Source organism: Pyxicephalus adspersus, chromosome 2 (assembly GCF_032062135.1).
Source record: "Pyxicephalus adspersus chromosome 2, UCB_Pads_2.0, whole genome shotgun sequence".
In the NCBI taxonomy this organism is placed as follows: Eukaryota; Metazoa; Chordata; class Amphibia; order Anura; family Pyxicephalidae; genus Pyxicephalus; species Pyxicephalus adspersus.
In genome coordinates, this window is record NC_092859.1 from 5,752,189 (window position 1) to 5,768,934 (window position 16,746).

The 16,746-nt window shown below is 43.7% G+C and overlaps 2 protein-coding genes and 1 long non-coding RNA gene across 9 annotated transcripts in view; 2 read left to right on the forward strand and 1 right to left on the reverse strand.

The window, feature by feature from the left end:
- The window catches only part of LOC140322736 (zona pellucida sperm-binding protein 3-like), a 27,020-nt gene extending 25,595 nt beyond the window's left edge, over positions 1-1,425 (forward strand). Inside the window, exons 7-8 of the mRNA XM_072399316.1 lie at positions 311-435; positions 1,187-1,425. Coding sequence (XP_072255417.1) covers positions 311-435; positions 1,187-1,410 — 349 coding nt within the window. The 3' untranslated portion in view covers positions 1,411-1,425. The remainder of the gene's footprint in view (positions 1-310; positions 436-1,186) is intronic.
- LOC140322738 (uncharacterized) overlaps positions 1-6,504 on the reverse strand; it is a 25,969-nt gene extending 19,465 nt beyond the window's left edge. The window contains exons 1-2 of the long non-coding RNA XR_011919238.1: positions 6,379-6,504; positions 1,287-1,396 (exon numbers count right to left, since the gene is read on the reverse strand). This is a non-coding gene — a long non-coding RNA (uncharacterized lncRNA). The remainder of the gene's footprint in view (positions 1-1,286; positions 1,397-6,378) is intronic.
- A 162-nt stretch (positions 6,505-6,666) lies between these two features.
- Positions 6,667-16,746, forward strand: part of MINK1 (misshapen like kinase 1) — a 76,437-nt gene continuing 66,357 nt past the window's right edge. For 3 of the 7 annotated variants that reach the window (XM_072399307.1, XM_072399312.1, XM_072399308.1), the window contains exon 1: positions 6,667-8,514. In XM_072399307.1, the coding sequence (XP_072255408.1) occupies positions 8,458-8,514 (57 nt within the window). In that variant the 5' untranslated portion in view covers positions 6,667-8,457. The remainder of the gene's footprint in view (positions 8,515-16,746) is intronic. The other 4 variants (XM_072399309.1, XM_072399310.1, XM_072399311.1 and 1 more) reach the window with 3 other exon arrangements.

Consider the following 16,746-nt stretch of genomic DNA (forward strand, 5'->3'; position numbering starts at 1 on the left):
TTGGTTATTGGGACAGTAAATGAGGGTGTACAAGCCTTGCCTAATAGTAACCTGACATGAACATTGAGTTACAAATAAGGGGCGGACCTTTGACTATGTCAATTATATGATGCCACTACAAAAGGATGTATTTGATTCTCTACCACTGAATGGCAGTAGATGTGTCCTGCTTCCAAGCTAAATAAAACCCCAACTTTTCATAACCCTACTGATTCATATAGGTATCTTGCTTGAAAGACCACCATCATCCTCTTCACCAGCTTGTACCTTTTTTGAAACGTAGACCACTAACATCTCGTGTCCTCTCTAGCTGGTCTGCAGTGGAAGGCCCTGCCAGTGTCTGCCAATGTTGTGAGACGAGCACTTGCTCTAACGCCAATTATGTGAGGCCAGGTGGAAGACCAAGAGCATTTGGGAAAAGAGAGGCCTTGGAAGGTATGTTTTTAACCTGCTGCTATTATATATAACCAACACAGTGCTGTACATTAAATGGGGGTTTAATTTGACAAATACACTGATACAGGGCAGAGGACCCTGCCCCAAAAAGCTTAAATTAAAGTTGGCTATAGGTCATCCTGACAAATGTCTAGAGAAATTGTTTTTCATACTCAGGAAACCAGCTTCAGGAAAGCTAAATGCCCTTATTGCAAATTCTCAGATGCTCAAAGCTTATAAACAGGCCTGAAATACAAAATCTCATAACACTTAGACCACCTTAGAACACGAATGTCCTAAACACCTTAAGCTAACTGCTAAGCTAGCATCCTTTTGAAAAGAGTGTTACCTAAGGGTCGGAACCTGATATGTGACTGCTGCCTCAACCTTGGAGACAGTGTCGGGGGGGCTCTTTCAATGGGATGTCATGATACAGATTTCTGAAAACTGGTCTGACATAGGTGGCTACACAGTAAAAAGCTAAAACCTGGCTGCTTTATATTGCTATCAGGGTCACCATTGAAGAGTTGATCTTGCAACGAGGGAAAGATCAAAGGGTTTAGAGGGCAGCCAGAACACGGCCTCTTCTCTAATCTATTGAACGCATAATCTCCTTTATAAATGCCTTGAAGGTATATAATGCACTAGGACTCATAATACACATGAGTTCAAGTTGAATAGACTGCAAGATCCTAACTGTAATGAAATCTGTAGGTGTCTGTTGACCCGTTCAATGCTTTTTCTCCTACAGAACCCATTGTTGAAAATGAACAAACTGTGACCACTTTGGGACCTCTGCTTGTGATTGGACCAAAACAGAGTAAAATGGCAGTGACAAATGAAGATTCTACCTCTGCGGAGCTCTGGGTAATAGTGGCCGCTGGATGCCTCAGCCTTCTTGTTGTCCTAATGTGTGTAGCACTCATCCGAAAGCCTCTGAAAAAGCCACACCATGTCCAGTCTGTTGAGAAATAAAGAAATCTCATTTAATCTGGTCTACTGACTTTATTTACAGATGGTATGATGTCTGTTGGCACTCACAGAAGGGATTCATTGAGGGTTCTCGTATAAATTGGATGTTAACTTGGATTTTACCTTGAAATGTGTGTCTTGTGGTGGTCATAAAGTCTTCTGTTCAATATGCTTATTGAGCAGAAACTTTTATCCTTATTGGGGACAACACTTGAGGCTAGAGAAATGCCATACACGGTTGCCTAAACCACATTTGAGAACCTTAAGTATGTGGAGGCTTTTGATTAAAAAAGGTGGCAATTGTAACATTAGTGAACTTCTGATCTTTCTAAAACAGATATGGATTAAACCTATTGTAGTGTTGGACAAGTGTCTTCCTATTGAAGGCTTTTCAAAATCTTTTGTCCTCTGCTAAAATAAGTTCCTAAATATCTGGTTTTGCAAATGAAAATCTCTGATGGGGCTACCAATGCAAGTTGGATGGGTAAAGCTTTTCACCTAACCCTATATAAGAAAAGGTATTTGGAGATGCATTTAAGCAGGTAGCCTCTCTCATGAGGGTAACTGACTTCACCAATTACAAAGACTAAGCAAATCTCTTCTGTAAGGTTTGACTTGAGGGTGAGGGGACAACATCTAACAAGTCATTGTGCCCCCTTTAAATTCTAAGCCTGGTGTCACAGGTATAACAAGGTGAGATTTCACAAATGGCGGCAGTCTTGATGCTCAATTAAAAAAAATCATTAGTGACTTGACTAATTCTCTAGTTTATCAATGTAAACCTTGAAATTTGGTCCACTAAAAAAAAAAAAACTCAATGGTATTAGGTGTAAAACTGCTTGGGTTACATTTTTTCAGAGACTCCTGGGCTGTAATTCCAAGGATTATATTTAATGCCCACTCTGAGAAGGTCAAGGTCCCTCTTTGAATGAGGACAGTGAGTGTTTGCTTGGATATGTCCACTTCTGGACCTGTTTAAGCCAACATGTGCCAAATTCACACAATTGGGGATCATTGGCTCAGTGGTTAGCACTTTTGGCTTTGCAGGGCTGGGTCACAGCTTTGAATCATGGCCAGGACATAATCTGAAAGGAGTTTGCAGGTTTTGCACGGGTTTTTCCAGGCACTCCGGGTTTATCTCCACGTTCTATAAACATGCAGTAAGTAATTGGCTTCACCTCCAACTGTCCATGGACTGCATAAAGACGTGACGACTATAGTAGGGGCGATAAATTGTGAGTTCCTTTTTAGTGACATAACTAGGGACTTTGGAAAGTGCTATGTAACTTGTCAGTGCTATATGGTGTATCTGTGAGAGGGAAAGCCAGCTTTTGAAGGGCAACCAGAGTTAAATTTAAAACAAAATGTTATTGTTCCAACAAAACGTAAAAGTATTAAGACATTTGTCTCTATAAATGGCTAACATATAACTACTAGTTTCGCAAAAAAAAGCAATATGGTTTAGTATCATACTGCGATGGTAGTAAGGTGTCCCACACAACATGTTTTGCCTAAACCAGGCTTCCTCAGGGGTAAGGGGGACTTGGTATTGTTGCTGTGGCTTTTTACCACGCTAAAAGCCTTGTGATACTGAATTGCTACTTGTAAGTGATTTGATAGTAAGACCAATATCAGTTTGGACACACTGCTTGTCTTTCCAGATGTCTGAGTAAAGTGAACGGTGTGATAGAAGCTTGAAATGTTTATTTTAAGACTTTCATATGCACAATGGTTGACATCTGTCTGTCTTAGAAGTAAATGACAGTGATCCAGCAAGGGAAGATAAAGTGTTGTCTTCTCGTATGGAGTGTTTTCAATGTGGTATGTGGGTGATCTGTGGGCAGCCATCCAAAAGGTTGTTGGTGCTAAATAGTGGCTAAGAACCAGGTAAGAAATACTGGTGGTTGGTTACGGGCTTAGGTGTCATAGTACCAATTGTCTCCTAAGGTTAATAAAGGAAACATACCTATGATAATAGGAAGGTGACCACTGTGGAAGACACCTTCAATTTACTGTTATCTATGGTCCTTTAAGCCTACAATAAAATTACAGAATCAAAGGTTATTCATGGCTTAAATTCTGAGAAATATTTTATAACGCCTTACTCTACCAAAAAGGCAAATTATTAAAATGTACTTTGATGGCTTTGCAAACGACTATTGGTAACCAGATTGTCAGTCTTTCAGTATAAAAGTATATGGATATACCATTGCAGTCAGTGCGGTAACATTTTATTAAAACCACCAGAAAGCTTTAAAAGGTCAAAAACCACTTGGCTAGGACTTCCTAAAGAGATAATAACGCTTTGCATGGGTCTTGCTTAAAAATTGGACGGGAGAAAGTGAAACGGTCTCGCCAAAATTTGGCTGATCAGATGGTTTGGGTATAGCCAAGCTTGGTCATTCACACTGCAGTGTGTTGCCTTATGTTTTACATCGTCAAGCTTCTGAACCCTGCCTAAAAGTCCAGATCATATCAAACAAAAATGGTGTCTGAAGCTTGTATCTACCCTTAAATAAGGTCTAGGTATGTAATACACAATATGAACCCAGCAAGACATCTGCCAGTCCCAAGCATGGTTTCTTGAGTCAGCTACACCTCCCCAGCTGCTAATTTGGGCTCTAGGATAATATGGGACAGCCCGCCTTGTAAAACCAATTTTGTGACCAAATATCGACATTTTTCAGAGACGGCAGAACCGAATGAGTAATGGTCTGGCTGATTTCACGATATCTGAATAGCACCACTAGCCAGCGCTCTAGGACAAAAAGTTACAAATACACCATATGAAGTAAGAAATAGACTATTACACTAAAAATACACAAATACCTTAACCAAATTGTATTATGCCACAAAATATTGGAAAATGTATGAAAATCTTTATTAATGAAAAAGGTAGAGCAAATTTGGGCAACACTAAGATGGGAAAACTTTCTGTAACATGCTACAACTACCTGTAAAATGCTGCTAAAAAAAACAATATGCACATCCCACCATATTTAAACACAGGTAAAGTTAGCCAGTATGTATAGTATGTCCAGGGTCATAATGTGTACACATGGGTCTATGATGGATTTCTTACAATTGCCCACAAATAATTCTGTAGCACTCAGAAAAAGGTTGCCTATGAGATTTGTTTCATTGTCACCCCTGTAGGCTACCAGTTGGTCTTGAATATGGCAGATTCTAGAATCTAATTGTCTTGGTTGGTACAAATGCTGAGGCTCTAATGAATGCCATCCCGTAAAGAGGACCTTGCACAGGAACTTTTCAAGCAACGTTAGAAGGGTCGTCCAATCTACTATCTGTCTAGATATAGCCATTGCAATAACCAACAGTGTAAATGCCTGTGGTTGGCTGCAGGACCTGCTACCCATTTTTTATATCCAAGGGGATGGGGTCAGAGCTGGCAATCCACTCAATTTTTTCCCCCTTTCCTATAAATATATGGAGGATGCAACAGAAGAAGTTGGTTTAACGTTGAACCAGAATGGAGTTGGGAATTATGGTAAGGATATTCCTCTGTTGGCATTACCAACATTTTAAAGATCAAGTGCTGACCCATGAAGCTTAATGTAGTCTAACCTGTGACTCCCAACTCTACTTTGTCTTTACCCTTGAACACTTTACCTGGTGGACTGATTACCTGTGGGTGACCAAGGGCTCTGCATTCTGGATTTGCCTCTACTGGAATTTTGGCACTGCATTATCTGTGGGCTCCTGGTCCTGTCATTCCTTATCTGTGTGCACAGAAGTCCTGGGGGCAACCGTGTGCTGGGATGGCAAAACTCCCAAGGCTGAGCAGGGGCTTGGTATAGGTGAAGAATACGGAACTAGATGGACTGGTTTCAGATGAACTCTGGCACCAGACCAGAACCTTATAGCTAGAAGATACTTAAAGAGGAATTAAACTGAAAACTTTCTGGCATCCGTCCCTGAGCCACCGACTCGGGGGCACAATCTTGGTCTCTTCTTCCTGTTCTTCCTCTTACATCACCCAACCCAGGAGCGAGATTGGGTGGCAAAGAACGGTAAAAAAACCTGCCGATCGCTGCAATGCATACGGAGGGGAGAGAATGTCCCCTTACCCCCGCATACGGCCCCGGAGCTGTGGGTTGCTGGGATTAGGCCGGATCGACCAGAGGGGCGTTTGGCCAAAATGGACTACTGGCTAGGCCGTATCTGGCCTTAAGGCCGGAGTTTGCCGACCTCTGACCTAAGTGATCGAGAATTAGGGGGTGGTGCCACTTAGGGGTTGTCTACCCTTTTACGTAAAGTGAAATTTCTGAGTTTAGGTACGCCTTTAATATGACAGCATTGGTCCCTGAGTCACTGTAGACCATCAAAAGATCCATCAAAGTTCATTACAAAGTATGGAAATACAAACATTTTGAAGGGTGGCCAGGCCTTGGTAACAAGAAATGCCCCAGGATGGAAACGTGCCTCAGCTTATGTATGAAAGTGCCATGACGTGCAGTTGCAACTGCACTGCTGACACATGGATTACAGGAATGCATGGGTGTAAATGGGCCCTAAGTGTAAAGGACCCTGGGGGTGGTTTGATGGATTCCTTTGAGAGCCAATGAGCAGGGTGGTAGCCCGGGTGAGGTTTTAAGTACTCTTGTTTTGTTACATGAGAATCTGAATAACTAACATAGCCAACTTCACATAAATGGGACAGTTATCTTCACAAAGAGGACCTGTCACCCACTACAATAGCTGTTTTCTGGATGCTGTAGATCTTTGCCAACAGCATGCTAACATAATGAACTCATATTTAGAATATTTTCCCCAATTTATTTTTATTCCTTTAAAATGACCCTAAAGCTCAAAAATGTCTCTAAAACTTAAACTGTGGGGAAACATGCCCCATTTCAAGATGGCCCCTGCTATCTACTAGGCCACGCCTCTGTACTTTTAGAAGCTTTCCTTTCCTTGCATGTCAAATATAATACATAATGACTTTTATACCTGACAGTCTGACATATCTCTGCTCGGCACATCACCTCCATCTTTCATCTACTGCTCACAACATTTCTAGCAACTTTTGCGCAAAAGTTTCCCTTTATCAACATGGCTGCCGACGCTCCTACAGGTAAACCCTTTTAACCACGCCCACCAAATCCGCATGGTGCCCCGCCTCTACTTTCACCACGCCCCTCAGGCGTTGCTTCTGTTGCTGCTGCAGAAGCGGCACCTTTCCCTGTCACATGACAGCTCGCTGTCTCCTCCCACTTTTCAAGTCTGTTTCCTTCAACAGCCAATTAGGAGCCTGAGCTTAAGCGCGTGGCCGTCCCGAGCGAGGGCGCGAGACCTGGGTGCGCGTGACAGCGCCCGCTCCCAAATCCTGTCAGGTGCGGCCTTGCGCGCCACCGGCGGCTGAAAGGTGAGGGCCCAGAGAGCTTGTCAGGGGCCCCTGGGGGCGGGAGATGCAGAAGAGGCAGCCTTGGACCGGCTTCTCACCTGTGGGGGAGGGACTGTCACCTGTAGGGACCGGAGAACCTTTCCCCTCATACAGGAGAGTCTGAGAACGTCACAGGAACCCGTGCAGGGCCTGTCACAGGCATCGGACTCACCAAAAAAGTCCTGCAGGGGACTGACAGCGGCCTCAGCATCCAAAGTCCTGCAGGGGACTGCCAACAATTCCAAGAAAGGGACTGAGGGCACCTCATATACAAAGTCCCTGGGACTGTGGCCCTCAATAAAACCCGGGGGTTGGATACTCCTACATGCCCTGGATCGCCTACCAAAAGTCCTGAGCTGCCTATTGTAGGGACTGGAGGCCCCTATAGTGCAAGGACTGGGTGCCTATCCTTCACTACGGAGACTGGAAAGCTGCAACGATCCATAAAACTCCATCGCAACGACCGGGGACCATCCAAATCACCTGAACTGTACCAGGACTGAATCGGGGACCGGAGACCCCCGGAACCCATAACAAGCCACTGTCACAGCTGACAGTATACCCCAATACAAGGACCGGAACCCACAACAAGGGACTGTCACAGCCACCTGTATACCCCGCTACAAGGACCGGAGACCCCCGGAACCCATAACAAGGGACTATCACAGCCGCCTGTATACCCCGCTACAGGGACCGGAACCCATAACAAGGGACTGTCACACCCGCCTGCATACCCTGCTACAGGGACCGGAACCCATAATAAGGGACTGTCACAGCCGCCTGCATACCCTGCTACAGGGACCAGAGACCCCTGGAACCCAGAACAAGAACTATCACAGCCGCCTGTATACCCAACTACAGGGACCCCTGGAACCCATAACAAGGGACTGTCACAGCCGCCCATACACCCCGCTACAGAACCAGCTGTACTGCACCAGAGGTGCATTGGTGGCCCCTTTTGGCCAAATCCGATATAGGCATTTGCCAGTTAGTGCCAACGCCAGTGCCGACCGGGGCCCTCAACAACTGCAGTGTGGGTGTGGGAATTGTGTAGTTGCCCGTGACGGCTGTGTGGGTGTCGGGGTTGTGTAGTTGCCCGTGACGGCTGTGTGGGTTGTGTAGTTGCCCGTGACGGCTGTGTGGGTGTCAGGGTTGTGTCGCTGCAGGTCTGAGCCCGTTGTTGGGGTTGTGTGTATTTCGGGTTGGTGTCGGGTTGTGTTGCAGGTCGGTTGTGGGTGTGTCGATGACAGTCTGTGGGTGTCTGTTGTGTGATTCCTGCAGCCTGCTCTGTCCCTGTATTGTGTGCGTATTGTGTAGTGTGGGTGTCGCAGGTTGTGCCTGTGGGTTTTGTGTCTCCTGCAGCATGTGAGTCACTGCAGTTTGTGTGTGTGTGTGGTGGTGTTGCAGCGTCGGTCTGATCCTTGTACGGAGCTGCAGTAATGCAATCATCCCACTCCTCCGTCTCTGCATAGAGCTGTGTGCTTGCTCGTGTGCAGCAGTTTGGACGTTTTAATTTTGTTTTTATTTAAATTGTGTGTCTGTGGAGTACCTGGTCGTGCCCGGTCCATGTGACCTCTCCAGAGGCGGCGTGCGTTGTGCTGTGACGGGGGCGCACCTTCTGGCGGAACCTACCGCACGCAGGAAGCATGGCCTCTGACCCACCAGCCCGGAGCCTGGATGATATCGACCTGTCAGCTTTGCGGGTGAGAAAGGGGATTTCTGGGCTGCTGGGGAACTTTTTTGCATTGTACTTTGGCCTTTAGAGGTGAACCCTAACCAACATTTGGGGTGACTTTTATTAATAAATAGTATATAGCGCCAACATATTACGCAGTGCTGTACATTGAATAGGGGTTGCAAATGACAGGCCCATATAAAAACAGGAGGAGAAGAGAATCCTGGCTAGAAGAGCTTACAATCAAAGGGACTGCTATACTTTCACCTTTTTGTTATCCTTTGTTACATCTGATGATTACCTGCAGCTTCTTCGCAACCACTTCCTGTCCTCATGCCCTCCAGTGATGGGACTGGTTTCTTGATGGTGACAACAGTAGTCCATGTGTGTTGAAAGCGTGGCTTGTAGTCCCCATCAGAAGCCTGGGTGACAAGGCAGTTGTCACAGGAAGTGCCTGAACATGTTCCTTTGCTGGTCTTAGTCCGTTGGTCACAAACATCCTCATTATTAATATTATTAATAAATACAAGATTTATAAAGCACCAACATATTAAGCAGTGCTGTACATTTAATAGGGGTTGCATATGACAGGAGAGGGGAGGGCCCTGTATGGAAGAGCTTACAATCTAGAATCCTCATTCATTCTCATCTCTGTGAGCACACAGTCCTGGAACCGGCACACTCAAAACAAGCGATGGCAGCTCAGACCTTTGTCCGGACATGTTCTGGTTAGATATAAGGACCAGCAGCCAATACAATGGTCACAAATAAATGGCCCCTTCTGTCCTTTCATAAAGGGCTTTTTGGTACTATGGCACATTTCCACATTTATTTGCAGTGATCTCTCCAGCCTCTTTTAGCTGGGCGCTTCACCCGGCACTTTTCAGTAACCACGCAGCTGTTTTTGGGTGGTTACCTAAAAGTTAGGTCATGATACAGAGTCTGCCATCCACCTACACCCAGCTTTAATAAATTCTGGCCAGGATATTGTTTTTGGTATTGGAACAAGGAAAACATTTCCCACCTTGCCCGGGCAATGTTCTGATGTCCCAGCTCCCTCCACAGCTTTATTTTCCTCTTGGAATTAAACGTTAATATGATCTCTGCCACTGTTACAGGTTCTCTTTAGCAAGTGTTGAAAGGTTCCCTTCAGCACAGCGATATTCCAGCAACTGCAGACTTCCTGAGAGCTTCTGGCTTTCCTCATTTGACCTCACTGACTAAAGAGAACCTGTCACCTCTCTATTCAGAGCATAGTAACAATGATAGCTTTCAGCCCCCACGCAATGACCCCTCGCTGTCTCCCTGCTGACATGGCTGCAGTGCATGAAGATACCAGGCCTCACATGTTGCAACCTCCATGTCTTATCACCAACAATAATTCCTCGGTCAGAACTGCTGAGGTCAGACGTCTTCTGCTTTTTGATGTCTGGTCAGACGTGAGTGGAGTTGCAGCCTCAGTTTTTTTTTTGTTGTAGCTTTTTCCTGATGGGTGGAAGAAAGGCAAGAAATTGCTGACTGGTGGGGTGAGGGGTATTTGCCAAAGTTCTTTTTATTTGGGAGTCCCTTTTTAGGTTCCTTCACACCATGATGGTCATGTGCAGTGCATATTGCAATGTGGCTGTACTTTTGTTTTCAAAGACTCTGAGGCCCAGAAATGCCACAGACAGGTTTTTGGGAACTAGTTCTAGAAAAAAAAAGTTTTCCCCTTATTTCGCAAGGGAGTTCACAGACAGAGAATAAGATATGAAGTATGTTCACACTGGTGGTAATGTTGTGTTGTGGTTACCACTTCTTATGCCAGGGAAGTGCTACGTCTGAGTAGATCATGAAGTTCATTCAAGATGGGTGCACATTTATACAGAGCCCTTAAAAAAGCTTCCCCATACTCACTGTCCTTACTTAATCCCGTCTCTATCACATTTGCCTACTTCTACCAAGATCCAAACATCCCACTGCTGCAAGTTTCCTCTGCAGCCAGCATCTGTATTCAACTTGCAGCAGTGGCTGTAAGTAGCCAAGAGAAGGCAAGGGGGGTTAGATCAGTGGAAATAAGGCCTGCTATGCTCACCTATCTCTGTCTGTTCTGTCTCAGGGCGCCTCCATCTTCTGAAAACAATTTTTGGACATCTTGATTGGCCCGCTGGGAGGACATAACTACTGCGCACGTTTGCAGGAGTTTATTCTTTCCTGGCATGCGCAGGGGAAATCGAGAAGTTTCGGGTATTCTGACAACCAAAGCTGAGTTTTGTGTGCTTTAATGGCACAAACCCGAAGCGATCAGGCAGATAAGACGCATTATTGCAGAAGGGACATCGTCTTCTGCTCTAATGACTTGCCTGATCTTCTGCTCTAATGGTTTACCTGATCTTAAAAATGGAACTTTACTGCAGTCTGTCATATGAACCAAAACCATGTTAGACTGACCTACACCATCAATTCAGTTCTTTATTCAGCCAGCTCTTTTCACCACATAGTTGATGGATGTAAAGGAGATTGTACAATCAGATAGTCATAAGTATGGTGCGTTTTATAGTGACTTACACCCATTCATGCCATAGGGCCATACATACTCCTAGCACCTTGTATGCTCAGTGGATTATATAGGAAAGCTTCACGTTCTTGTCAGACCTATTTTTTTTTTCACATTGTTACATCTATGAAAATGGCAATTGGAACTTGAAATTGCTTGTTTGTTTTTATATGAGAATGAAGAGTTTAAATAAAATAGGAGCTGCAAAGCTAGTAGGTTGGATTAAATACGAAGGGGTGCTGAGAAGTTCCTGGCTTTGCCCAGAAAGACGAGAGCCAGAGTTAGGAAATAACACTTTTATTCAATATATTCTCCCCCTGAGACTTATGTATGCACTTGGTACAGTGTAGTTGCAGCTTTTCTAGACCGTTCAAATAAAAGTCGTTTGGTTGGGCCGCAAACCAGCTCTCGGAAGCATCTTGGATGTCAGAAATGTCTTCAAAACGTTGCCCCTTCAGGTGTTTCTTCAAATTTGGGAACAGATATTAGTCCAAAGCAGCCAGGTCAGGTGAGTATGGTATCCTCAATAATCAGCTCATGGACAGATGGCAGGTTGCCGGTTCAGTTGAGGTTGGGGGCGCCCACTGCGGGGCTCTTTTTCAACGGTGAAATGCCCAGTCTTGAAACAAGATATCCGGGTTCGGACAGTGCTGTAGGAAGGACACTTCTCCCCCAGTGTTTGTGACATCTCGGTGTGAATGTCCTTTGCTGACTTTCCCTGGAGAAACAAAAACTTCATGACTGCCCGCAACTCCAACGACGTGAAACTTGCCTGTTCCTCTGCCATCACAGCTTCTCACTAAAAGAAAAAAACAGTTTTAAGAATCGCAAAGACCTGATATTGGCACAGTTACATACTAAAATATTAGGCTGCCATATTCCCCCACACTCATTTTTCTATTTCATCTGGAAGGGGTCAAAGCCAGGAACTTCTCCGCACCCCCTCGTATTACAGCAGTTTAATCATGGATTGCCGTATGAGCTGATGTCTATCAAGGGACCTGGGGTTCTGATTTGTATGATGGTTCTCCAGGACACCAGATGTGCAGGAGATTGTGGTGTAGTGTTTGGATATAGTGTAGTGTTTGTCTTCATTTTATGGTTTGGAGGGAATGGGCTATTGAACACCGGTGTTGCAGGCCTACTTGAATTCTAGTAGCTGGATTGCTGGAGTCTGTAAAGTTCTCTCACAATGCTCTTTTTGTATTTAAGACATCTTATCTTAGGGATATTGGCCTTCATGTTTGAAAGGTTATGTAAGAAATGCTGTTTCTCATCTCTATAATCGCATGGCCATGTACACTTTATATTTTATAAATCTTTCACATCTTTTATAAACCTGCGCAGTTGTACCGGCTTCTCTCCTGGACTGAAATTGCACACTCTGATATCGCTGCATACTGTGGGCTCCTTGCAATGTATACTATAAGTTGCAGCAAGTCGGAGCTGGCTGGAGGACATTCATCATTTATCCCTTTCCTTCCCATCCTGTTTCCCTGGTCTGCCCTTTCCATTCTTTGAATTTCAGTTCATTCACATGTGGCGAGCACCACAGCCCCCCGTTTATAGGAAACTGTGTTTAGCACCCTTCCAGCCATGATCTGCTTTTTTTTACATGACTGACCGACTGAGGTCATTGTATCTAAAATCAGAAATGTTATGAGAACTGAAAGTTTTTCGTTTCATTTTAATTTGTGTGGAAAGGAGAAACCAGGGAAAGTGAAATATTAACAGAACAAACCTTTAATTTAAATACAAAATATTGACATTCATACCTAGCGTTTGCAAAACGGCACCAAATATGTAGCAGGCAGGCCCATACCACACCAAAACACTGCCCTGAACTGTGGCATGAACAGGGCTTTTAGGATAGGATTTTTAAAGAGCAACGGGATAACTTCTTTGTCCATCAGTGTGGGGAATCATGTTAGAGTGAATCTTCTATAAAAGGAGTTTTTTAACTCCTGTTTAAGTATAGATTTTTTTTTTCCCCAAGTCCAATACAAGGTTCAATTTTTCATTAAAAAAATGTTATTGCACCTCTCATCCTGGAATGAGAATCTCAAAATCTCATGTGTTTTGCCATTTGCCTTCTTCAGGGGATGAGATTTTTAAACAACGTTGTTCCAGCAATGTCAAAAAAGTTTTATAGGGAGCATGCCTATGAAATTTGTCTAAAGCCAAATTTATGTCACCTTTTCTCAAACTTTTTAACATAAAGTGATCTTAACATAAAAGACTTTCAGGTCTTGTGAAACCACTGCTGAACTGAGAGGCACACATTTCTCACTGCTTGAAGAACCCTGGTTGATAAACCCTGGCATAGATGCTCAACATCCTTTTTTTAGTATGTTGGGTGCGTTTCCAGCCCATTTCTCTTTAATTCCTGTTGTGTCAGGAAGTGAGAAGTAATATCCCTAGCAGGAATTCCAAAAAAAGTAACTTAATGGGGACACCTATGTTCACCTCTCCTTCCAAACTAATAAAAGTTTTGGCTTTACCTACACTTTAGGGAAGGTTTTTGTTTCAGTATTAGAAGCAGCATGGTTGTTTTATAACTAGTCTACTTTGCTGACAGCAGCCATTGTGGTTTTATCTAAGCTTCAGCTGTACTGAGGTCAGCACAATTTCCGTGACAGAGTTGTCTTGTTCTGTATGTTTATAGAAAATGTAGCCCAAATTCACAGCGCAAAGCATACCTCGCGGGGGAATCTGTAGAAATGGGTGTGTAGTCAACCTGTGCCAGTAAGAGCAGAACACCTAAAATGTGTCTAAAGAGGTGTTTTGTGATCTTCAGGGAACCCCTTCTATAATTACTATATTCACAACTCTCCGTATATTAGCATGGTGGTCAGTGGGAAGAATGTCACCCATACAGATAGCCAAAAAGATCCTTGATGTCAGACTGACCCAAGGGTCACAAACTGCTCATTGGTTGAGGAACCTCCAGCAAACGCTAGAAGAACCCTGGTTGAGAGACACTAGTTACTAGAAAATTCTAATTGCCTAGAAATATAGAAACGGGTCAGAAGTCCTAATTTGCACCCTTGTTTTGGGTCGGTGCTCCATATTGTTGATGCCAAAACGGAGCAACCAGGGAACTAGGATTTGCCAAATGAAAAGTGCAGTGAATGCTGCCTTGTTTTCTTGGGACAGTATTGAGGTTTTGGTTATTTTTTTTTTCTTTTATACCAGCTTGTATACAATTAACATGCAGCAGAACAGAACTTGTTGACGAAGAAAAGCAGCAAAAGCGTATCTTCACCTAATAACAAAGTGATTAATTGTATCTTCCCTGTGCTTTGATGAAGATGCTGTGTTGGTTTTTATTAGTCATGCTTTTTTCACCAGGTGACTGTCGGTTTAAAGTCACATCAGTAGAGATTAGCATTGTTCCGTAGGTTGCTTGTGTCTTATTTGGACTACAGAACACCACTTAGTACTTCTCTCAATAATATGAGGGAGTTCTACAGTCCACAGAGATGATCTACAGAGGCCTGATAACATTGCTTGGGATTTCACACTCATCAGAGACCTCAGGAAGTTAGCAGCACACAGATTTCTATTTGGGGTCATTCAACCAGGAGAAATAAGGACGTTCTCTTTTTTTTTTTTTTTTTTTTTTTCTGGGGAGAAGGTGAGTAATGTAGCTAGAACATGGAAGGGATGAGGTTTTCCTGAATCAATGCCTAGGGCTGTTGATATGTGGAAAATATTAATCCCTATTAGGAATTGGGGTTTTCTCCTAGGTTTTACATCGGACGCTTTTTTTGGGTTTACCCCCCATATAAGAGTTTCTGGGCTGGCTATCGATCTATCCAAACAGCCTGGCTTCCTGAATTGGCGATGTGCTGCGCTGTTATTTGTGTCTGGTCTGCGGGATGTGATATAACCCTGAGGTTTTTCTGCTCGCCTCCTGTAAACGCTGACTCACCTCCTTCTCCTGACACAATTATCTTTGACAGATTTCCACCTCTGGGAAACTGCCTTCCAGATCTCAATTATCAGAGGGCCACCTTTGCCTGCGACACAGCGAGTGGATCATATCTAACAAATTAAAAATTAACTGGCCCTGGGGAGTCCTGCTGAGACAGTTAAAGAGCCAATCCTGGTTAGAGACAAAAAAAAGCTTTACTTGGGGCAAACAGCGATCTTAGAGTGGCTGTGAATTGTAGTCTAAAACCTAAACTTGGGACAGACCACCAAATGCACAACTGGGATACTTTTATTGCGATCATTTCTTTTTGTAAATACGTTAAGCTGAACGATATGAGAATAGAAAATGGTTAAGTTCTTTGTGCAAGAATTTAATGTCGATCTCAAGCCAAATATCAGTGTTTCAAAATTAGAATATATATAGGTGTGACTAGGCCCAAAGAAGAAGCACCATCAAGGGATTAGGAGGTATACACTCGCTGACCACTTTATTAGGTAACCCCCTTTTTGCCTTTAGGATTGCTGTAATTCCTCATTCTTCGTGGCATAAATTTAGCAAGGTCCTAGAAACTTTTCGGAAGGAATTTGCTCCATATTGACATGATGGTATCACACAGTTGCAGATCTGTTAGCTGTGCATCCACAATGTGAGTCTTCTCTTCCATCACATCCCATAGGTTCCCTTATTAGGTTGAGATCGGTGTTTGTGAAAGCCATTTGAGTTCAATGAACTCATTTTCATATTTAGGGAACCAGTCTGAGATGATTTGAGCTTTGTGACCCGGTGAGTTGTCCTGCTGGAAGTGACCATCAGAAGATGGGACACTGTGGTCATAAAGGGATGAACATGGTGAGCAACAATACTAAGGTAGGCTGTGGCATTTAAACCATGCTCCATCCAAAATGTGCCAGAAAATTACCCCCACACTGTTATACCACCATCAGCTGAAGCCTTGGATACAGGGCAGAATGATTACAAGAATTTTTCTTGTTGATGCCAAATTCTGACCCTACTATTCAGTGTTGCAGCATAATTCTGGACTCCTTAGACCAGGCAACGTTTTTCTAATTTCTTCTCAATCTTAGTGAGCCTTTGAGAATTGTAGCTTCAGGTGCCTGTTTTTAGCTGACGGGAAGGGAATCCGGTGTGGTCACCTGCTGCGGTAGCCGTCATCTTGTACATGCGTTAAGTTGCTGCCTTGCTTGGCTGATTAGATATTTGCGTTACTAAGCAGTTGAACAGGTGTACCTAATAAAGTGGCCAGTGTATGTATATCAAATGTGCTTAAACTTAAGGAAGCTGTTTTAAAGGATAAGAGCATTATTATATAGTTATCCACCCCCATATATATTCTAAGCCCTACGCTCACATATCCTTGTTCTGTGCAAATCTTGGTAAACAGCACTATTACTGCTGCAAATTTACCGCTGGTTTGTTCCTTGCTGTGCATGTGGGGAAAAAAATCAGTTTCTATGGAAAGGCTGCCTATCGGAGATAATTGCGTTGAATGGCTCTTTTATAGAATTGGGTGCATGCAAAAAAACAGCCAGGAGAGTTGGAGTTTGTCTGGACAGCTTACTGAGGGACATAGTGCATGCAATGGACCGGAGTGTTGACAGGTAAGTAAGGGTCTGGAGTGTGCTTCGAGAAGGTTTATAGGGTAAGATGAACAATTATTATAAAAAAAAACAGTCAGGTCACCACTTCTGTCACCAGGACCTTTCCAAGGTGACAGTGTGTTACAAGACTGCATTTTCTTTGTTAATCCCGATCTCGCTTTAACAGCTCCG